The 24740-nt window shown below is 37.6% G+C and overlaps 2 protein-coding genes across 13 annotated transcripts in view; one reads left to right on the forward strand and one right to left on the reverse strand.

Annotated features, from left to right (window-relative positions):
* STK39 (serine/threonine kinase 39) overlaps positions 1 to 24740 on the forward strand; it is a 267366-nt gene that overhangs the window by 239440 nt on the left and 3186 nt on the right. For all 5 annotated transcript variants that reach the window (XM_016165366.2, XM_036236021.1, XM_016165365.2 and 2 more), the window contains one exon: positions 14630 to 14694. In XM_016165366.2, coding sequence (XP_016020852.2) covers positions 14630 to 14694 — 65 coding nt within the window. The remainder of the gene's footprint in view (positions 1 to 14629; positions 14695 to 24740) is intronic.
* The window catches only part of B3GALT1 (beta-1,3-galactosyltransferase 1), a 574903-nt gene that overhangs the window by 6344 nt on the left and 543819 nt on the right, over positions 1 to 24740 (reverse strand). For 6 of the 8 annotated variants that reach the window (XR_004955563.1, XR_004955560.1, XR_001599483.2 and 3 more), the window contains 2 exons: positions 16775 to 16891; positions 6285 to 6376 (listed from right to left, as the gene is read on the reverse strand). The gene's annotated coding sequence lies outside the window, so the exon portion shown is untranslated. Of the gene's footprint in view, positions 1 to 6284; positions 6377 to 15146; positions 15780 to 16471; positions 16495 to 16774; positions 16892 to 24740 lie in introns of those variants that run through there. The other 2 variants (XR_001599484.2, XR_001599485.2) reach the window with 2 other exon arrangements.

Below are 24740 nucleotides of genomic sequence, written 5' to 3' on the forward strand. Positions count from 1 at the left end.
AACTGCACTCCAGGAGGCTTTGAGTTTTCAAGTTGGAGCAGGTACAGGAAGGTAGAAGCCCAAGTTCTATATTATAGTTTAGGGAAAGAAGACCCAAGGCATGTTGTCAGGGTAGAAGGGGGGATACTCTTACAAGAGTGAGCGCTCCATACCCAGCTTCTAGCATCTAAGAGACCTAATACAGAAGGGAGGGATGAGGATGCCTCGGGTTCCATGTACCATAACCAGAAGGTATGCTTGAATGCCTGAACTCTCCTTACAGGTTTAGGTGAATTTAGGGACAAAAGGAGGCTCTTCAATTCCTTCCACAATAAAGGAAAATAATTCCATCTCCACTAGTTTCTAATTGTCTAAAATTTCTTTATTCTGAAATCTATCCTTTTATACATAATGAGAGATCAAGGCTCAGGTTTAATTGCAGATGTCTGGATAAGTTAATATAGAGTCTTTGACAAAATAAACCAGTTACTTTTCATTCATTCATTCCATTATTATTTGTGTACACCTTCTGTGAGCCAGACCCTGTGCTGAGTATCGGTGTGCAACAGTGAGCTGAACAGACCTTGACTCTGTCTTCTTGCTACCGTGGCCTGTGCCAGTTGGCGAGGGGGAAGAGTTTTTTAAGCATCTTATAAAGTCGAGGAGGTTACTTCTGCAGGATGGCAGGGGGGAGGGGACAATGTAAACTAGAAGTTGGAGGGAGGTCCGAAAAGACAAGCTTTTGTAACTTCACCCTGATCCGCTCTACTCATCTTCATCTTTGTGAAGGGAAAATATCAGCTTCTGAAAAAGTTCTTCTTGTCCTTGGCAGCGAAGTACTCACAGATCTTTCATTTGTTAATTAATTTAGCATCTACTGGATGCTGGGTTCAGTGTTGGATACTGACTGAAAATCTAGAGCTGACAGATGGTGTCCACTTCCCAGGAGCCTTAGGCTAGCTACCTAATGAGTAGGATGACCGTGTCATTGTATCATGTAAACCAGGACGTTTCTGAGCATACCGACGAAAAGGCACCACTCACAGGGCGATACCTTCTGCAGCTGCCCCTTTTACGTCATTTTCTTCAATAAAAGCCTTTAAAAGTAACTGCCACCTCTTGAAGGAGAGCTCGATGCTTCTTCAGCCAGCTCGTGTCTCCTGCCATTCTCAGGGTCAGTGATAGAACCACAACCCCCAGGATGGGTGGTAAGTACTGACATTTTGAATGGGTTACATGACTTAGTGGAGAAACAAATTAAGAACTTAACTTGTTATTAAACATGCACTTTTTAAAAAAAGCTCATTGGTGCCAATAGGGTTTAATGCAAAATAAAAAAGGATCACTAAATAAGAAAATAAATAAATAGTTGCAGACAGATCTCCTACAACAAATCTCAGAACCACTATAGTAAGAATGTTCAAACTACCCTGCCCTCTCTCTACAATATGGCAGGACTGGTCAGCTTTTAATTCTGCACATATTTTACGTTCTCTAACCTCTAATTTCCTGGTAATTCCACCAACTGTTGGTCTAACAGCTTCTGTATTTTGTGGGCTACCCAGTGGACCTCCACGTGATGAGCTGGTACCTCAAATTTCTGGCAGGAGCATCAGCATTGACTATTTCTCCCACCACCCCAACAAGAGACATTAGCTATCCGTGGCCATCCCTTTATGTTATCAGTAAGCTCTGTCTGCTGTCTTCGAAGACAGGAAGAGTCACCTTGCATCAGGGAAGGCGGGGGCGGGGGTAGAGGAGAAGATTGTGGAAATGGCCTTTCAGATTTAACCATGTGTTAAAGTGAGACCTTTGTTCAGTGCAATTGTGTCTCACACTTGACTGGATTAGACAAAAGTTTCAGGTACAAAGTAAATGTCTGCCGAACCCAACCCAGCTTATTTTCACATAACAATGAACAATAATTTGTTTAAAAATAAAAATAAAAATACAGAACAAATGTGAAATTGAATGCAACAACACTGGGACAAGAAGCTTCTTTATAAAATATTTAATTTTTGATTTTTGTATTTCATAAGCTCTTTTCCACATTCCTATAAATCTCTCATCATCTCTTATACTACCACTGATAATGAAGTTTCTCCAAAAAGGTCCATTTAAATATTTTACCTTATTGTTAGAGATACTATATAACATAGTCAGCCAGTTTCCTTATACTCGATCCAAACCAATCCATCAAGGATGGTGTGGAAAAGGAAGAGTGGGTTACTATTACTTTGGAAACAGTCTAAAATAGTACTACGCTCAGTGTGACCCGTGTCCTGTCCTGTTCTGCACTGTCAGCCAACTGCATTATTAAGCCCGTCGCATAGGATAGCTGACTTGTTTGGGGGCTTTTGTTTATTTTTGGTAGCAAGACTTTCTCAGTGAAGAAAGCGGTGGATGACTGACACACTGGTGCACACTTTTTACCTCACTTCGATGGGTAGACGCGTTGGCAACTGGCTACTTTGAGTTTCACTGGTCTTTGGCACAAGAAAGGTGGTTTTCTAGTCTCATGTAAAGCATTATAAACAGGATTAGATTTCAAGTCTTTTATTTTTTAGGCTAGGGCCTAACCTAGAGTGAAGTCCCAGTCAACCGTTGAATTGACTTGACTTATTAAAGAAGTGAATTATTCAGCCTTGCTCTGTACCTTTTACTGGCTAGTGAACCTTACTTTAAATGCTTTGGAATTTACTACAAGTAAAGAAAAAAAAATAAGAAATGAAGATAAAATAGGTGTCCTCCGAGGCATTGCCCTATAATGTAAACAGAAGCCCAGCTCTCTCCTCCTCCACGGAGGCTGGCCACATGTGTGAGGAGTGCGTCTCTTTGGAAGGCTGCCAACACATGCCAGGCTCAGTGTCCTTCAGGTTTTGCTGTTCTTTGTGCTTATGCCAGATGGCTCTGCCTTAGTTGGCTGCGTTGGCCCATAATTTAAGTAACATTTCTCATATTGGCGTATTTACTTCTCATTAATTTTAACTTTTCCAAAGCTTCTCCCAGTAGAAGCCACTAGGTTATATCGCAAACTGTGTGTGTCCTATTAATATGTGAGTATTAAAAAAGCCTCCATAAAACAGATCAAGGTAAAGCAAGAGTGACAATAAGAAAAACTGACCCAATAAAGTGAAGTGTTTCATTTCCCTTTGGCATATTTTCTCTAATTAGAACTTTCCTAGAATTTGTATGGTTTTACAAAGTCATAAAGACAGCTTAAAGCTGATTAAAAACAAAGTGTTTATGTTTTTAATTAAGCGATTAAAGGCATTGAAGAAGACACAAATTGTTTTTAGTCTTATTTAGAGTATACCGGAGAGCATTTGCCCTGTTTTCTTAATTTGTAGTACCTGCTGCATGTAAGTTTTCCCTCAACAATGGTTGTGGGACTGTCAGTAGAATACTGGGGTATGTTTAACCCTCATGCCTTATATACATATAGTCTCGTTACTATTTCCAGAATGTGCTCTTTGGTGTAAGTATCTTCTTGGAACCCACACAGCTACATGAATTAAATAATACCTTATCGCTGTAGACAGCAAAGACCTGGAAAGGCTTTTTTTGTGCCTCTAGAAATCAAAGTCGGATGGATTTCTTATGTCTTATCTCTTGTGCCTTCCACGATATGATCATTTCCCTCTCTTTATTCTACCCAAAGTCATAACCTACACATTTTAAAAGCCCTAGCAGAAGAGAGTTGAGTTTTTGAACTATATGGGAAGCTCTAAGCATTTTGCCAAGATATGGGCTAAAGTTGCTTGAGTTCTGTTTGGTGCATGTGTATGTTCATTTACTAGATGAGCTAGAAAAGATCTGATAGGCACTCTCTAAATTTCTTACCTCTCAGATGAAGAATTACCGTGGTTCCTTAAGAAAGGCATCTAGTTTTTTTTTTAGAAAAAGCCTTCTACTTAATCCAGAAAAACAGCACTTGCATTTATGGAAACCCTTAATACTATCATATACCCTTTTACTTCACACTTTCAGTACCCTTTTCCTTTTTTTTTTTTTTTGTTGTTGTTGTTGTTGTTGTTGTTGTCAGAAAGCAGCTATAAAAAGACTCCACCATAATATGCCTGCTCTATTAGGGAAATGCAAATTAAAATGCATTTTAGAATGGCTAAAATTAAAACAACTGATCATACCAAGTGTTGGCAAATATGTAAGAAACTGAAGCTCTCATACCTGCTGGTGGAAATATAAAAATGGTACAATCACCCTAGAAAACATTTCAGCAATTTAAAAAAGTTAAATGTACATCTATCATATGATCCAGCCATTCTACTCCTAGGTAATTATACGAGTGAAAGGAAAAAGTATTTCTATATATGTGAAGACTTATACGTGAATGTTGGTAACAGCTTTATTGTAACAGCAAAAGTTCTAAACAATCCCTATGTCCATCGGGAGGTGAACACGTAAACGGACTAGTACATCCACACGATGGAATGCTACTTAGCAATAAACAAGAATGAATCGTTGATACACGCTACAGCACAGATGGATTTCAAAGTAATTATAATGTGTGAGAAAAGCCAGGCAAAGTGAGCATACACTATATGACTACATTTTTATAAAATTTTAGAAAATGCAAACTAATCTGTAGTGACAGAAAAAGTGGTTTCTTTAAGAGAGTAGAAAGAATGGGCAGGGAGCGGCGGGGGGAGGTAGTTACAAAGGACCTGAGGAAATGTTTGAATGTGATAGATGTGTTCATTATCTTGCTTGTGGTGATGGTTTCACTAGTATATACATATGTCAAAACTTACCAAATTGTATACTTTAAATATGTACAGTTTATTATATGTCAATTATACTTCAGTAAGATTGTTATAAACTAGCATAAGACCTCCACCTCTAAGCTGCTTATATCAGTGTAAGAGAAAATGTTGGTAAGCATTTGGAACAGCGATTGTTAAGAATATAAAGGACGTGACCCTATTGAGAATCTGGTAAAAGTTTCACATCCTCTGTCCAGAAATGTGCAGAGTTTGCCTATAATTTAGAGTATTACAACACTAATACTTGCATAGAGACATGCAAGAATTCTCTATATTTTTTAAAGAACTAAAGTACTTTTCAATAGCTGTGTCCCCCAACCAATAATCCTCTTTATTTACCAAAGCAAATAAATTAATTCTTCCCTTCATCTCAGATGAACGTTGTAGAGATTCTTGGCAAGCATGACTTTAAAATTTAGCCAGTCCGCATACAGTATTTTTATTTTATTTTATTTACCTTTTTTATCCTCATTCTAAAGAAGAATTAAACTTTACACACACTAGTATATTACCTTCACCAGCTAATGAGGCTATAATTTTATTAATTATACCATTTCATTCCTTTCAAAACGAGCAATAATAGGTAGCATAGGGATTATTGGATACTTCCATTACCACACTGTGGTCCAGTTCATAAAACTCTACCTTAACGACAGTAAAGGAAATTCAAGATGAAAATATCTATTTTAAAGGACACATTTAATACCAGCCAGTTTAGCTGTTCCAACCTGTTTCACAATTTTTCATTATGCTAATGAGATAACACTAATGAACTGAAATTTACCCGAACCTTAAGGAGAATAGCAGGGGTATTTCTTTTTATTTCCCATATTCCCTTCCTGCTACATGTAAATAATACTAACACTGAAGTCTGTGTGACATTTTAGTCTCAAAGGCTGCTTGCTTATAGTACCTGTAACACTCCTAAAATCTCTCCGAACTACTGCTTTTTTCTCACCATCTAGAATTTTGAGGGAAACGCAAAGAAAAATGTCATGTGATATACACATTCCCCCTTTTCCTCTAATATTTTACTTTCAATTTGCACTGTTTTATACATTTGGTCATGGAAATGCCTTTCAAGGTGATTGTACCGAGTTCATCATTGGACAGAGTCCTACGTTTTCCCAGGGACAAGACTCAGACAGATATGCACGTAGGCAGTTTTTTGAGAAGTGCTTTCATGATCAGCGTCTGTGAGGGAATAAAAGAATTCGGCAAATGGAGGAATTAAATTGCCACTGAACCACAGCAAACACCTCAGCTAATCCTTCGGGGAGTTGTGGATCAGAGATGACCCTTAGGGTTGTCCTGCCCTGAGGCAACAGGGTCTTTCTGTTCTCATTGCCAGTCATTGGATGCAGGCTGCCTTTGGGGAAAGGGCCCGAACTTAGCTGAGACAGCACTCTGCCCAAAAGGAATTCCTGAAGAGGAATGAGGCTGAGAGTCATCAGCCACCATAACCCCAGCCAATGGGAAAACAGTTGCCTCATTCCTAAAGAGGAGATCTGGGCTGCATACCATAGTATCCACTCCAGTCCGCCCCCTGCACTGCATGGATCCACCTGGGAATAGTTCCTGCAGGAGTGACTGGTCCCTTTTCCTGAGGAAAGCTGTAAGAGGGAAGGTTGGGTTAATATGACTTTTAACCTCCATTGCTGCGTCTAGTGGCATCTTGAGGCCATGCTGGTACTCACCTTGCTCATCCTTTACTACCCACTATAGATTCCCTTTGTCTTGGCTGCCACCTGTGCCAGTCTAGGTAGAACCTGGGATGTGACCTAGACCCTCATCTCTGAAAAACCTGATTGAAATATGGCCAACATTTAAAGTCATAGTTGCCTAGGATGCCTAATACTCATTTGAGATGAGCCCAGAATGAATTTGCTTTGGGAAACCTAAATGGAATTGTGGCTTAGGAGACACATTTTTGGAAAGTCTAAGATATGAATAATTCTTCTATAAGAGGGTCTTGATTAACCTGGGTGTTTTAGAATCATGGAACCCTCTAAATTGACGTGCTCCATGTCAGACACCAGGAACATAGCGGTGAACAAGACAAAGTTCCTGTATTCATTGGAGCTTACGTTCTGGATATGTGGGAGTAAGTGAAGGGCCACCTCTAAAATTTATTCATGACTATATAGCCTGTCTGGTGGGATAGGAAAAGAAGTAGAGAGTGAGGTGATAGTGGGGGTGATGTTAGGATAAGCCAGGGACATTTGAGCAGAAGGCAGAAGGAAAAGAGGGGGCCAGCCATGGAGAAGCAGCATTTCTGGCCCAGGGAAGGGCAGGTACAGAGGTTCTCGGGTAGCAGCCTGTTTTGAATGTTCAAGGATCATCATTCTGCAGCTGGTCAGAATGGTGAGGGATGAGGTCGGAAAGGGAGCAGGAGGCTGATCAGATGGGTTTCGTAGACCGTTATAGAGACTGTGGCTTTTATTCTGAGCTGGAACGCCATGAGAGGGTTTTGAATAGAGAAGTAATATGGTCCAATTCCATGTTAGAAGGCTCATCTGACTGTGGGGTGGAAACTAAGCCGTCGAGGGACAAGAATGGAAGCAGGGAGACGACAGGCTGCTTGCATGACTCTAGACAAGCAGTGGTGGCGGGCGTACGTGGTCAGCAGCAGCGGAGGTGTTGGGAAGTCATCAGTTTCTGTGTATGTGGATGTATTTTAAAAATTAACCTTTTTCAGAGGTAAATAAGATTTTGTCTGAGTTGTAAAGGAGTTTGAATCAGGTTGGTAATAGATTATCTCAGGACACAGTGGTAAGAGCAGTGGTAGAGAGCTAGAGGACAGTGGGTGTTATGGAGCCCTTCTTGGGAAAATCTAGTGTAGGAAATAACAAAAAATAAACTAAAGAGGTAGGCCAAAACTGGATTTTGCATTAGAGTTATAGCAGTTTCCGTAAGAAACCCACCTTCATGTCATCTCCTTACTCAGAGCTTACATTCTTTTTCGGCACCGTTTTTCTTTCTGTGCAGCCTCATGCTGCCTTTCTGTAGCAACGCTGTCTATGTACAGAGCAGGTGTTCAGGATATAGCTTGGGATAAAACAATATTGTGACATCTTCACCTTGTCAGGTAACGCACGTCTGTGCTTTTGTCTTGTCTCAGAATGTCTTACGAGGGGAATACATCAGACTTAGTCTGGCGTTCGTTGGTGTGCTTTCCCCCCACAGCTTTTGTTTGGGAATAGCTCAAATTAAATTAACTTACTGCCACTGGAACATCAGTATTATATGGGGTTGTTGTGAAATACACTAGTATCTGGGGAGAAAAGTGTATCTTTTGACTTATCACTCAGAATACAAACACAGACTGTAAAATAGTCATTATATGACTGTTACCTTTCTAACTCAAAATGTGGAGAATTTGAGTAGTGCAAGAGTTTTATAGAGAAAACTGGAGAATGCCTGACTTAGTTTGCCTAAGAAATGTCAGCTCTGCTGCCTCTGATTAGATTCAGGGATGTATTGAGCATCAGCATTTTTTTTTCCATGCAGTTGTTAATATTAATACAGTTTCATAAAGCATAATAGTTACTGTACCTTAGGCCAAATGTTATCCAAAATAGCCAATAGAAACTTTTAGCATTGACAAGGATTCAAACCTAAAGCATGACACAGGGACACAAAAATAGCAAGAAATAGCTTGTTCACACAAAGGTATCATGTAGCCCCAGTGGTAGGGCAAGAGGGCCACAATCCCTGGGGCCTCAGTATCATCTATGTCCAGTGTGGCCAAGAGACAGAGAAGGCACTTGTGACCAATGACAGTGGGCTGGGGAGGAAGAGGTTCACAAGCTCAAGAAGGATAACACAGAGTTTGCATAAGAAACTAGAGGAAAATGTTTTATTTTGGGAAAGCCAGGAGGGATTGGAAAGATTGGAAATGAGTTAATGTCCATTAAGTAAGTAGGGTTCAGAAGCCCCGTATTTTTTGGAAACTAGAGCACCTTTAAACATAATGTTCAGTGTTACGAACACATACAAGTAACAGCCAGCCCTTCCTTTTCGGCTCACGTTCCAGGTAAGGAAAATTTTTATTTTTGAAATCCAGGTGCACAGTCAGAAGGAAGAAAACAGTGACACCCATCTTTTTAATGAACATTGCTACTGGATGAGAAATTAGCATCACTCTAAATTTTATGTGATGTCAGTTAAGTGAAGGTATTTTATAGCACTTTACAACAAATTAGAATCAACTAAATTGAAAATAAGCCTAGCAGCTGGCATAAGTAATCAGGTAAGAGGCCAGTTTTGCTATTTTTGCTTCGAGCCGAAGACAGAATTTGAATTTCTAATGTCCCTGAGGTGTAGGATTCACAATTGTGGTTTCTGGAATGATTGTTTAAGGTGCTAGCAGCTCAGTCTTGCCCTCCAGTCTACAACTTGCTTAGCCACGTTCCCTGGAAATTGGCCCTAGCAAATACGCGTGTACCCCAGAGAGAGTTGTGAATTAGTATAGGACAGAGCTCTGCTTTTGGTGGCACATGAGAGAGTAGGCTGGAAAGAGATGACTCGGAACAAAGCAGTAAATCATCCACATTAACTGAGACTAATGAAAGGACTGAAATTCATATGAAGACTTTATGGCCACTCATGAAATCAGCCTAAAGCAGAGGAAATATTAGAAAACACATTCACGTTTTAAGAAAATGGTTGGCTGTGTTCAGTTGCTGCAGTTTGCATCTAGTCGGAATGCCCTGATGTCATAAATACTGGCATTGGTAGACAGATCTGTACAGCAGAGCTCTTCACTCTGTGAGCCTATGTTTCTTACTGAGATTGCTAGATGATTTTAGTATCTGAAATATGCCAGGAAACTGCTGGGGAGACCAAAAGAAGCTTGGTGATGACTCAGCTGAGGTTGGTGGCCAAGGATAGTACCTGATGTGTAAGTTTGCTTGTGGGAGCAAAAGAAAGAAAAGAAAAAGATGAGGGAGGGAGGGCTCTTACCATACATGAAACTTTGTAGATTACTCAGAATGGAAGTCTTAAAAGGGCAACAGAGGAGATAAAATGATGCTTGTAATTATGGTATATAAAGAGAAATAGGCCATGTTGAGTACAGGTGTCCTCCTTAATTGTGGTTTTGCTTTCCACAGTTTCAGTTACCTTCAGTCAGCCGTAGTCTGAAAATATTAAATGGAAGATTCCAGAAACAAACAATTCATAAGTTTTATTTTTTTATTTGATTGGCTTTGAGTCCTACTAGTCACAAACTAGAAAACCTGTGGGAATCCAATTGTCATTCAGTTGGTCATGTTCACTTCTACTTTGCTTTTCAAAAGGTTATATCTGCTAATAAGACAAACCGGAATAGAGATACCATTATGTGAAGCCAGAATTATACCGATAACATATATCCACTATTATAATATTTTGTGTCCTATGGTAGCTTTTATTTTTTTCTTTAAAAATTTTTTTTATTATGGTGACATTGGTTAATGAAATCCAGTGTCAGGTATGCAATTTAATAGTGAGGCATATATATTTTGCATTGTGTGTTCACGACTTACAGTTAGATTTCTTTCTGTCACCACATATTTGACCCTTTCCACCCTGTCTGCCTCCTCTCTCCCCTCTGGTAACCACTAGTCCGTTGTCCATGTCCATGAGGCTCTGTTTGTTTGTCCTGTTCATTTGTTGCTTTTAGGTGTAAACCCTACATATAAGTGATATCATGTGGTTTTCAACTTTTTCTGTCTGGCTTATTTCGCTTAGCGTGATGATTTTGAGGTCCGTTCATGTTGTCCCAAATGGCAGTATTTCATCTCTTCTTATGGCTGAGTAATATTCCATTTTATATATGTACCACAGCTTCTTTATCCAACCATCTTTTGTAAGACACCTTGGTTGCTTCCATGTCCTGGCCACTGTGAATAATGCTGCTATGAACATCGGTGTGCAAATATCTTTTCAGATATGGGTTTTCAAATCTTTGGAGTAAATACCCAGTATAGGCATTGCTGGATCATATGATAGATCAATTCTTAGTTGTTCGAGGAACCTCCATACTGTTTTCCATAACGGCTGTACCAATTTGCGGTCCCACCAGCAGTGTATGAGGGTTCCTTTTTCTCCGCGTCCTCTTCAACATTTGTTATTACTTGCCCTGTTGATAACACTATTCTAGTAAGTGTGAGATGGTATCACATTGTGATTTTGACTTGTATTTCCCTAATAGCTAGCAAGATTGCACATCTTTTCATGTTTTTTGGCCATTTGTATGTCTTGGGAGAAGTGTCTGTTTGGGTCCTCTGCCCATTTTTTAATTGGATTGTTTGGTTTTTTGTTGTTATTGAGTTGTTTGAGTTCTTTGTATGTTTTGGATATTAGTCCCTTATCAGAGGTGTTGCTCGCAAATATCTTCTCTCATTCGATGGTTGTCTCTTTCCTTCTTGATGGTTTCTTTTGCCGTGCAGAAGCTTTTTAGTTTGATGTAGTCCCATTTCATTTATTTTTGCTTTTAGTTCTCTTGCCTTCGAGGTCAAATTCATAAAATCCTCTTTAAGTCCAAGGTCCATGAGTTTAGTTCCTATGTTTTCTTCTATGCAATTTATTGTTTCCAGTCTTCCTTAATCCATTTTGTGTTAATTTTGGTGTGTGGGTGATAGACAATAGTCTAGTTTCATTCTTTTGCAGGTGGCTTTCCAGTTTTCCCAGCATTGTTTATTGAAGAGGCTTTCCTTTCTCCACTGTATGTTTTTGGCTCTTTTGTTGAAAATAATTTGCAAATATAAATATGGATTTACTTCTGGACTCTCTGGTTTTTTTGGTCAATACCATGGTGTTTTGATTATTTTGACTTTGTAGTATAATTTGAAGTCGGCAGAGTGATGCCTCTTTTTTTTCTCAGGATGGCTTTGGCAAATCTGGGTCTTTTATGCTTCCTTACAAATCTGATGATTTTTTTTGTTCTATTTCTTTAAAAAATGCCAATGGGATTTTGATGGGGATTGCATTAAATCTATGTAATGTTTTAGGTAATTAGGTCATTTTAGCTATATTGATTCTTCCAATCCAAGAACACAGAATATTGTATCTTCTTTGATTTCTTGTAATGAGGTCTTATAGTTTTCATTACATAAGTCTTTCACATGTTTTGTTAGGTTTATTCCTAGCTATTTTATTCTTTTCCTTGCAATTGCAAAAGGAATTATTTTTTTCACTTTTTTTTCTGACAATTCGTTGAGTATAGGAATGCTATAGATTTTTGAACGTTGATTTTGTATCCAGAAACTTTACTGTATTTGCTTATTGTTTCTATAGTGTTCTTATGGAGTCTTTAGGATTTTCTATATAGAGAATTATGTTATCCTCAAATGGTGATAATTTAATTCATTTCCTATTTGGATGCCTTTTATATTGTTCTCTTGTCTGATTACACTCACTAGGACCTCCAATGTTATATTGAATAACAGTGGTGATAATGGACAGCCATGCCTTGTTCTTAATCTTGGAAGGTTTTTAGTTTTTCAACATTAAGTATAATGTTGGCTGAGGGTTTATCGTATATGGCCTTTATTACATTAAGGTTCTTTCCTTCTATACCTATTAAGTATTTTGATTGTAAATGGGTGCTGTATCTTGTCAGAGGCTTTTTCTCTATTGATAGGATCATATGATTATTTTTTAATTTATTTATGTGGTGTGTCACATTAATCGATTTGTGTATGTTGAACCATCCCTGTGCCCCTGGGATGAAGCCCACTTGGTCATGGTGTATAATCCTTTTAATATGTTGCTGTATTTGGTTCACTAGTATCTTATTTAGGATTTTTGCATCTGTATTCATGAGAGATATTGGTCTGTAATTTTCCTTTTTTGTATTATCTTTACCAGGTTTTGGTATTAGGGTAATATTGGCCTCATAAAATGCGTTAAGAATTATTGCCTCCTCTTAGATTTTTTCAAAGAATTTGGAGAGAATAGGTATTAAATCTTCTTTGAACGTTTGCTAGAATTCACTGGTAAAGCCATATGGTCCTGGACTTTTACTTTTTGGTAGGTTTTTGATGATTTTTCGATTTTCATATTGCTGATCAGTCTATTTAGATTTTCCAGTTCTTCCCAATTCAGTCTAGGAAGGTCGTATCTTTCTAAGTACTTGTCTATTTCTTCTATGTTATTAAATTGGGTATTGTATTGTTGTATGATCCTTAGTATTTCTGCAGTATCTGTTATAATTTCTCCTCTTCCATCCCTGGTTTTGTTTATTTCTGCCCTTTCTTTTTTTTCTTTAGTGAGTCTAGCCAGGGCGTTGTCAATTTTATTAACCTTCTCAAAGAACCAGCTCTTTGTTGCATTTATTTTTTCTATTGTTTCAATTCATAAGTTTTAAATTGCACGCTATTCTGAGCAGGGTGATGAAATCTTGCACCATCCAGCCCCTGATGTGATTCATCATTTTGTCTAGTGGACCCACACTGTATATGCTCCCACCTGTTAGTCACTTAGTAGCTGTCCTGGTTATCATATCGGCTGTCTCGGTATCACAGTGCTTGTGTTCACGTCACCCTTATTTTACTCAATAATGACCCCAAAACGAGTTGTGACACTGGAAATTCGGATATGCCAAAGAGAAGCTGTAAAGTGCTTCCTTTAAATTAAAAAAACAGTGTATATAGGGTTCAGTACTATCCACAGTTTTATACATTCACTGGGAGTCTGGAAACATATTCCCTGTGGATAAGGGGAGACTACTGTATATAATTTTAATTGTTTCTTCTCTGCAGCTGTTGGATTAAATGAAATAAAATAATCTGCATAAACTCCATGTATCTAGGTTTTCAGTCAACCTTAGAGAAAAATTAAATTTGCACAGATTTCTACTTGTAAATTTTCTACTTGAAACAAAATGCCCATATGTTTATTTATCATAAATGTTTTTACCTTAAAATACTCAGATAACTTTTCAAATACCTAATTACGGAAGCAGCAGATAATTTGAATAATGATTAATAGGATCCTTATAATTTCTTCAATATTAACTTCTCTTTCCCTAATAGCTTTTACTTGATTTTCAGTACTTTATACTTTAGATTTGGTTATGGAAAGAGCAAGATATTAAATTTCCTTCACCATTACCTTTTGTAATTTTGTTTGTAATCAGTACCCTAAGCCAGAGGAATAAGCAGGAAAAGCTGACTTCTCTGCTAGAGTATCAAATATATCATGACACCATGGAGAGTGGGACAGGTCTCTGATGAACCCTGCTAAGAGTGAAAACATTTCTTCACTATGGAGCTCCCAACTGACAGCCTCTAGTGCTTGACCCTGTTCAGCCGACTCGGGAATTGTTGAAGGTGGCACTTCACTGGTTTGACAGATCATTGTGCTCTGAAAACATCAAAACATGTGCCCAAGTCGTAAAGGTTATCCACTGCATTTTGCTGCTTTGATAAAAATGGGTGCAGAGAATTGAGTGAATTTATGGAACAAGAGTTCGAATGTGCTGACCTATTATTGCCAAACAAACGATTCCTTGCAATACTTCATTTTGTACTGCCCTCTCCTGGCTAATAGAGTGTTGAGAAATCTGAAGTGAAAACACTGTAGACTGCTATCATTTCTTCTTTCCATTAGAAAGTAATTTCTCTTTTTCTGAAATGTGAGGTCAATGTATAGTTAACAAATTAACTATACATTAATTCAGATGTGCTGAAGATATAAATTGGTATAGAAAAATTTCTGGATGAGTAATTTGGTCATTTATATGGACTTCATAATGTCTGTGAGAGAAGTGATTTTGCAGCTAATTGCATCATTAGTCAAATTTTCTGAATCATTGATGTGAAAATCTAATGTTATTGGAAATAATTTGGACACACTCTCTCCATGTTTGTATTTTACAGTGGCTGCTAATTTACAGAAGATTGTAGATGATCCCAAAGCTTTGAAAACCTTGACATTTAAGTTGGTAAGTGGAAAGTTATGGAAAGTAGGTAAATATTTTGCCATGCTATGCCATCAAGAAATATAGTTTCATAACCTGCTCTGTAATTTTGTTACTTTATTTGGTAATCCATTCTTGCATTCGTCATTTGCCTATTCAGTATTTGGGAACATTTTCTGATCATGACCAGAAGTTCCTCTTCCATGAACATAGCTTGTTCTTTTACCACTCCACCTTTAACTAAGAGTAGCCATTTGAGAAATCTTGAGCACCACACCATTTTGCTTCCAGTTTGTATGGCAACTTGACCATATTATAGAACAAAATTAAATTCCAAGCAACTTTTTTATTTTTTTTTAGGATTAAGACATTTTTCAGTAATTCGAGAACATTTTTATTTTTTCAATTACAGTTGACATACAATGATACGTTAGTTTCAGGTGTACAACAGTTATTAGACATCAATATATGTTGTACATAGCAATGTATAGGTCATATAGACCTATACCATTGTGACTGGCCCTTGATGAGATTTTTAATTTTAAAATGAGTCAGTGTACTGTTTGCTAAAACTTATTAAAGCATTCCTGAAGTGAAAGTCAAGCAGTTCTAACTTTTTAAAAATTGAGGCTGATTATTGTAGAAATGGTTTAGGTAATTAGAAGCAATTATAGAACAGCTAGTGAACAAATGTAACTTTTGAATTCATTTCAAATCACAGTAACAGTTTTTCATTAAGAGTAAATATTCCAGCAGTTTTTCTGTACAAGTAGATTTTTAATTTAGGAACTGGAATGGCCACTTAGATACAGAATATTGAGCATTCTGGGATCATTGTGAAACCATGAGATGGTGATCATAACCAGAATTGGAGAAGCCCAAATAGTCAAAAGTCACTGTTTTTCTGAAAACTTTAATTGCTCTTGGTGCAACCTAGACTTTGAAGATTAGGAAGGCACCCTCTGGTGATTACAGTGTTTAGCTGAGGCTGGAAAGCATTGTTTATAAGATGGCCCCTTCTCCAATCTCTTTCCTCTTCTCACTCCCACCACTATTAGAAATATTTGGCTCATGTTTGAAAAGGTGTCCAATCTTATCTTGTATATCCACTGAAAGAAAAACAGTAGCCCAAGAGGCAAGGATATTGATTACATAAAGAAGTGCATTTACTTTTTTTCTCCACCTAACCTTTAGCTTCATTTGACAGGTAATAAGTATGATTTCCATTGTTGACATGAGCAAGGAGATCAGAATTTGTTCTTTTTTTTTTAGCACTTTGAACAAAGTGGTTCAGGCATTTCAGCTCAAGTATAATGTGCTTTGGGTTTGACATATCAGTATTGTTTTGTCGTATGCCTTGAGATGAGTCTTCATAAATGTTTAAGTCATTTTTTAATTTTCTACCTTGCAATTTTGTAAAGTAAATGAGCACTGCTGCTTTCAGTGGGGAATTTTCGAAACTGCGTTAGCAAAAATACGAAGTAAGATATGTAATTGGCCCTCGAAGATAGAATATAAATTGTAAGTACATGTAATTAACATCCAATTGGTACACATTTACATGAGCATTATAGATTTTAGTTACTGAAGTTGAAGAACATGCATTGCAGATAGCAATTTTGTAAGCATTTTGGTAATTAACTAAAGGGCTTTTATTTTTAGAGGCTTTCTGCTTAGGCATGACTAAGGCGACATTTACCCAAGAACAGGTAAAGCAGGGAAACTGTCAATTTAAGAAGTTCATGTAGTAACCCAGCACCTCCTGCTCCAGGTCTGAAACAATAGTTCTCCAAGAGAAGTCCTGAGAATGAGTGTCAGCTCCACCTGGAAACTTGATAAAAACAAATTCTAGGGCCCCGTCTCTGGTGGGTAGGGCACAGGAGTCTTTTTTAACAAGGTCTCCAAGTGATGACCTGGAGGTCATATGATGTAAGCTAAAGTTTGAGAACCACTGCTCTGAAGGAAACTTGGAGGTTCATATCTCAAGAAGCACTAGGGTAGAACAGTGTTTCTTAAACTCTCTTCCATACAATAAACCCTAGGAAACCAATAGACATTATTGTAGTTCAGACCATGCCTATGTATCCGAAGGGTTCTTTCTTACCTGATTAATAGGTAACAATGTGTGAAATTATTCCAAAGCTTGGTAGAATGAGATTGGAGACCTCTGGGTGGCCAAAGAACCAGAGCAGGTGTTGATATAGGATAGGGTCTCCTCTTCCTGCAGGGTTGAAAAAAGTGGTGTTTAGATAATGATCGGTTAGTAGCATGGTAATTCCAGCAGTCAGGACTGGGAGGGATAGAAGTAATCTGGCTGTGATTAGTACTGATCACACAAATAGTGGTGTTTGGTATTGAGAGAGAGCTGGTGGTTTCATATTGATAATTGTAGTGATAATAGCACCTAAAACTGACAAGACACCTGCCAAGTAAAGAGAGAAAATTGTTAGGTCCACAGAGGCTCTGGCATGTGCAAGGTTTCTGGCTAGGGGTAGGTAGACGAGGTTTTTGTTTTTGAGTCACCAGGGGAGCTCAAAATATCCCAGTCACAGCCTCTGTGGTGGACATGGGCATTGGTATGTTTTCAAGCTCTCCATGTGGTTCTAAAATACACCTAGTTTGGGGGTGAAGGGAAACTTTGTGGTTGACACTGAAGGATTCAGCTCCTCAATAGGAAGCAGGCCACACCTACTGGACTGGCAGAAAGGGTGAGCTTCCAGGAGTACAGACTCTGAGTGAAAGCATACATCCATTATACTGTCATGCTAAGTGCTGATAATGTGTACATTTTTCTCTGAGTTTTGGACTTCTGGGGTTCTTTGGGGCCCTTTTTAGGAGATTGCGCATATCGACACACTTCATAATATTAAAATGTTACTTCCCTTTTCCATTGTGTTGACAATGGCAGGAAAGCCATAGTGGGTAAAACTGCTAATGTCAGCATAAATCGAGGCTGGAACACTGAACAGTATTAGTAGCCATCATCTTCATCATGCACACATCGTCATTATAAAAAGTTAATTTTTCTAAAAAGGCAAATGTTGTTGATTAAATCTCTACTTGGGGACACATCTTTAACACTCTGTGTGATGAAATGAGAAAGTATTTCTTCAGTATACTGAAGTACAGTTGGTCGTTGCCAGAAAAAGTGCTTGTGAGATTGTTTGGGTTGTGAGCTAAACTAGCCATTTTCTTTTTTTTTTTAATGTAATATAGTTTTACTTGGAAGAATAACTGACAAACTATGATTATTCAGATGAGAGATTTGGCAGATATTTTTTCCAAAATAAACCAAGTAAGCCTGGCAATTCAAGATACTGGCAATAACTTTTAGCTTTTGAGCAAAAATAGGATTTTGAAAAACTTGCATCTGTCACTATAAGTCTGACAGCCCCCCACCCCACCCCAGTACTTAATGAATATGATATGTAAACTTTGCAAAATCTGCCTAACTCAGTCATGCTGAAAAATCATGCGTCAGTAAAATATCCATTCAGACTTCTGGTTAAGGTGATAGAATAGGTGAATGCTGTGTTCGCCTCCTCCCATGACCACATCAGAATTACAACTAAATTATAGAATCAGCTGATGACTAGATGAACAGATGTTCTGTAACTAAGGCTATAAAGAAGCCACAACGAGACTGGCAGGAGGGTCAGAGACATAGAATGGGCTGATCCCTTACCCATAGTGTGGTGATTAATAATCTGGAGAGATATCTTGTCTGTAGAGGACCCCACTGAGGAGTGAGGGTACCAGTGCCGGGAATAAGAGTCCCCAGAGCATCTGGCTCTGAAAACCAGCAGGGACTGATATTCAAGTGAGACACAGAGGGATGCTGGAGTCCTAGGTGTTCCTCTTAAAGAGCCCATGCATGGACATCTCTCTTGCAAACTCACTTGCTCTGCATACCAATGCAGGGACAGCAGATCAAAAAGCACTAAGAACATCCAGGGAGGAACTATATTGACTAGATTCAGGGAAAGGGCTGGAGGGGTAGCTCTCTCAGTGGATGGAAGCACCAGCAGGCATTATTGCTTCTTTTTTGAGTTTGTACCCTGCCCAGACAGTAGGTACCAAGTCTGAGCTCTCCATTAACCTAGCTAACATCATTTCTCTCATCTTGATGATTCCACAAGACCCCCACTGAACTCAAACATTCGGTCTAAGTATTCCAGTGGCTATTTCCATACAAGCAGTCTGCCTTGGCTCACAACGTGGACTTTCCTAAAATCTCTCAAAGGTCTACAAACCCAAAACAAGCAGCAGCTGGCCTCAGCATGTCTCCTACCTCTTACTCAGCTGCCCCAAGCCCAGCACAAACAGCAACCAGTTTCAGCTTGCTTTGTATCTTCTATTAGGTGGTCCCAAACTTGGCATAAGCACCAGCTTGGACTATAGCTTCAATTAAGTGGTCACAAGCCCAGCACAAGGGACAGCCAGTCACAGATCACATTGTAGCTCCCACCATATGGCTCCAAGCTGGGCACAAATGGCAGCTGTCCTTGGCCTGCACTGGTGACCCTCCCAAGAGGCTCCAGAACAAACGTTATATACATATATATATACACATATATACATATATACAGGGGCTATTTTCAGAGCACCACCCAACCATCTCCACAAATAATATACCCAAAGGGCCGACTCAGCTGGCATCCGAGCCCAGCTTGAGCTACTTCTGCCCCGTAGGGTCAGCCCCACCACTGACATGCCAACAGCAACCAAGGCTCAACTACAACAGGAGGGCACAGACAACCCACACAAGGGAAACCCTTGGAATACCCAGTCCAGGTGGCCAGGGAGACTGCACCACTAGGCCCACAGGACACCTACTATGTAAGGTCACTTTGCCAAGACCAGGCGATACAATCAATCTGCTTAAAACAAAGAAACAAACCCAGGGAGTCAGCTAAAATGGGGAGACAAAGAAACATGTCCCAAACAAAAGAACAGGACAAAACTCCAGGAAAAAAAACTCCAGTGAAATGGAGACAAGCAATCTGCCAGAGTCTAAAACACTGATCATAATGATATTCAGTGAACTTAGGGAAAGAATAGATAAGCTTAGTGAGAACCTCAACAAAGAGATAAACCATAAAAAAGAATCAGTCAGAAATGAAGAATAAGATAACTGAAATAAAGAATATTTTGAGGGAATCAATAGCAGATTAGATGAAGCAGAGGTTATTGAATCAGTGATCTTGAAGACAAGGTAGCAAAAACACCTAATTGGAAAATTTTTTTTAAATGACGATAGTTAAAGTGACCTCTGAAATAACATCAAGTATAACAACATTCACATCTCAGGCATAGGAGGAGGAGAGAGAGGGGATTGAAAACCTATTTGAAGAAATAATGACTCAGAATGTCCCTAACCTATTAAAGGAAATAGACATACAAGTCCAGGAAACATAGAGAGTCCCAAACAGAATGAACCCAAAGAAGCCAAGACCAAGACTGATCATCATGAAAATGCCAAAGTTTAAAGATGAGGAAAAAAACAGGAAGTTAGAAAGAGAAAGGCAGTTACTTATGTACAAGAGAACTCCCATAAGACTGTCAGTTGATTTCTCAACAGACTTTGCAGGGCAGAAGAGAGTGACCTGAAATAGTCCATGTGATGAACATTAAGGACTAACAACCAAGATAACTCTACTCAGCAAAGCTTTCATTTAGAATGTAAGGAAAGAGAAACAGTTTCTCAGATAAGAAAAAGCTGTAGGAGTTCATCACCACTAAATCAGTATTATAAGAAATGTTAAAGTGACTTCTTTAAGTAGAAAAGAAAAAAAATAGGAATAAGAAAATATAGGAAAGAAAAAATTGCTGAAGAAAGCAAACAGTAAAAGCAGTGGATCAACCAACTATAAAGGTAGTACAAAGGTTAAAGGACAAAAGTAGAAAGATCATGTGTAATTACAACAGTAAATCAAGGGAAACACAAATATACACATAAAAAAGTAGTAAAAAATAATGAAAACAAATGTGGAAGGGGTAAGTAAAAATTATAGTGATTTTAGAATGTGTTTGAACTTAAGTGACCATCAACTTAAAATAGACTGCTATAAAGGCTTGGTATATAGGAAGCACATTGTAACCTTAAAACAAAAGTCATTTACAAGAGATAGACAAGAAATAGAGAAAGGAAACCAAACATTGTAGAAAGTCATCAACATACAAGAGAGCAAGAGAATAAGGAATAGAGAAGTACAGAAATAATCAGAGAAAAAAAAAACAATAAAATGCCAATGCCTACATACCTATCAATAATTAAATGTAAATGGACTAAATACTCCAATCAAAAGACATAGGGTAGCTGAATGGATTTAAAAACAGATCCATACATCTGCTGCGTACCGGAGACCCACTTCAGATTGAAAGACACACAGACTCAAAGTAAAGGGATGAAAAAAGATATTTCATGGAAATGAAAAAGCTGGAGTAGTAATACTTACATAAGACAAAATAGATTTTAAAACAAGATCTATAACAAGAGACAAATAAGGACATTTATAATGATAAATGGATTAATCTAACATGAGGATGTAACTGTCGTAAGCATCTATGCACCCAAAATAGGAGCACCTACATAACAGCAAATATTAACTGACATAAAGGGAGAGATTGACAGTAGTAGAGAACTTTAACACTCTGTTGACATCAATGGATAGATCATTTAGACAGGATGGAAAATCAATAAGTGGTCTTAAATGACAGCCAAATGGACTTAACAGATCTTTACAACCTTCCACTCCAAAACAAGAATACACATTCTTTTCTAGTGCACATGGAACATTTTCCAGGATAGACTACATATATGTTAGGCCACAAAATGAGTCTCAGTAAATTTAAGAAGATAAATCATGTCAAGCATCTTCTTCAGTCACAATGGTACGAAACCAGAAAGCAGTTACAAGAAGAAAATAATCACACAAACATGTGGAGGCTAAAATAACATGCTACTAAACAACGAATGGGTTAACAATAAGATCAAGGAAGAAATCAAAGGAGACCTTGAGACAAATGAAACTGAAAACACAATGACCCCAAATCTATAGGACACAGGTAAAGCAGTTCTAAGAGTAAATAAAATTCATGGCAATACAAGCCTACCTCAAGAAACAAAAATCTCAGTCTAATCTTATCCCTAAAAGAACTAGAAAAAGAACAAATGAGCCCATAGTAAGTAAGAGGAGGGAAAAAAATAAAGATCAGTGTGGAAATAAATGAAATAAGGTCTTGAAGAAAAAGAGAACAACAGAAAAAAATCAATGGAACCAAGACTTGGTTCATTGAAAAAATAAGCAAAATTAATAAACCTTTATTTAGCCAGACTCAAGAAAAAGAGGGCCCAAATAAATAAAATCAGAAATGTAATAGAAATGACAATTGACTACACAGAGATACCAAGGAGTATAAGGAAATACTACAAATAATTATATGTCAACAAATTAGACAACCTGTAAGAAGTGGATAAATTCCTAGAACCACACAATCTTCCAAGGCTGAATCAGGATGAAAACAGAAAATCTGAACAGACCAACTACCAAAATTGAATTAGTAATCAAAAACACCCAACAAACAAAATCCAGAAATAAACCCATACCTATATGGTCAATTAATCTATGACAAATGATGCAAGAATATTCAATGGACTAAAGACAATCTCTTCAATAAATGGTGTTGGGAAAACTGTACAAGTACATGCAAAAGAACGAAACTGGATCACTTTCTCATACCATATATACAAGAATAAATTCAAAATAAATTAAAGACAAATGTAAGACCTGAAACCATAAAACTTAGAAAACATAGGCAGTAAACTATCGACATTGTTCTTAATATATTTTTGGTTATCTCCCTTCAGGCAACGGAAACAAAAGAAATGTTTCTCCCTTTGGGCAAGAGAAACAAAATAAAAAAATAAATGGGTCTACATCAAACTAGAGTTTTTGCACAGCAAAGGAAATCATCAACACAATGAAAAGACACAACCAAACCTACTGAATGGGAGAAGATATTCATACAACTTACCACCAAAAAACAGTTTGTTTTAAATAAAATGGGTAGAGGACATGAATATACATTTCTCCAAAGAGGACATACAGATGGCCAACAGACACATGAAAAGAGTTTCAAAGTCACTAATAATTAGGGAAATGTAAATCAAAATTACAATGAGATATTACCTCACATCTGTGAGAATGGCTGTCATCAATAAAGCAAGTTCTGGTAAGGTTGTGAAGAGAAGGGAATCCTCATGTGCTGTTGATGGGATAACAAATTGGTGTAGCCAGCATGGAAAACTGTATGGAGGTTCGCAAAAAATTAAACATAAAACCACCTACCATAAGACCTCACAATCCCGCCTCTAGGTATTTTTCTGAGGAACCCAAACACTAATTCGTTAAGATATATGCTCCCCAATGTTTATCACAGTATTATTTACAATTACTTACAGTAGCCAAGATATAGAAGCAACCTAAGTGTCCATCAATTAACAAATAGAGAAAGAAGCTGTGGTATACATAGACAATGCAGTATTACTCAGCCATAAAAAAAATGAAATATTACCATTTGTGACAACATGGATGGACCTAGAAGGTATTGCGCTAAGTGAAATTTGTCAGAGAAAGACGAATACCATATGATTTCACTTATATATGAAGTCTAAAAAATAAAATGAACAAAACAAACTCAAATGCAGAGAATGATTTGATGGTTGCCAGATGGAAAGGGTATTAGGATGGGAGAAAAAGGTGATGGGATTAAGAACAAATTGCCAGTTATCAAAACAGTCACAAGGATGTAAAGTACAGCATAGGGAATATATATATGGTATCAGATTGGTACTAGACTTATCGAGGTGATCACTTCATAAGTTATCATAAATGCCTAAACACTGTGTTGTACACCGAAACTAATAAAATGTCAACTGTAATAGAAACAAAAATTTTAAATTAAAACTATCCATTCAAACTACAAGATAGAACAATGGATTTTAATATAACTGAAAAGTTCACAGCTCTGGTTTCAGATTCCACATTTGACTAAGCTTTAAGAAACTACCACTCGTCAAGTTTAAGTATAGTAACAATATTCACAACTATTTGGAAAGGCTATTAAAATATTCTTCTTTTTCAACTACATATTTGTGTCAGGCTGGATTTTCTTTATATACTTCAAAGAAAAACAGCATAAAGCTATAGATTGAATGCAGAAGCTGGTATGAGAATCTAGCCATCTTCTATTAAGCAAGATATTAAAAAGATATGTAAAAGGAGTGCCAATCTCAGTTTTTTCTTTTGGTGAACTAGTTATTTTTCATGTAGATTTTATTGACGTTAGCATATAATGTGTTTATTTTGTTTAAGGAATTAACAAATTAATACTTTAGAAACTTCAGTTTTGATTTCTAAGTCAGTATAATATATATAACCTACATAAACATGTTTTATGTTTTTAAACATATTTTAATACTTTAAAATGTTTAAAATATTTTAAAATTTTGTTTTAAGTTTTAAGACAATTAGTATAATAAATACAGTCCAACATAAGCTTTTGAAATCCTCAATAATTTTTAAGACTGTGAAGGGATCCTGAGACCGAAAAGTTAGAGAATTAGGCTTTAAGTGTTTCTGGTCCCTTTTCTCTAGATTTCCGAATCTTTTGCATATTAGTGTTTTATAGGCTACAGTGAGAGACAAGAACTCAGACTTGGTTCAAAGAGAAGAAGGGTAGGGGGAGGCTGAGTGCCTTGAAGCAGAGCCTAACAACCTGGCCTGTGCCTCTGTCACGAAACAGAATATCCCAGTGTTGCTGCAGGAGAGAGATAGCCTTCCTGAAGATTCCCTGTGCAGTGTGCCCAAAATAACCACTGGTTTGATCACCCACTCTCATTGTAAATTCTCACTTGCGTTACTCTTCACAAGAAGGGTTTAATATTTTCCTTCTATTTCTAGTCGGTTTAATCACTACTGGATACTTTATTTCTAATCATTTTAACCTCCTGCTATTCACATTACGAAATTCCTGGTGTGCTCCACACTTGCCAGTCAGACCTTTTC

This window comes from Rousettus aegyptiacus, unplaced genomic scaffold (genome assembly GCF_014176215.1).
Source record: "Rousettus aegyptiacus isolate mRouAeg1 unplaced genomic scaffold, mRouAeg1.p scaffold_m13_p_2, whole genome shotgun sequence".
Taxonomy (NCBI): domain Eukaryota; kingdom Metazoa; phylum Chordata; class Mammalia; order Chiroptera; family Pteropodidae; genus Rousettus; species Rousettus aegyptiacus.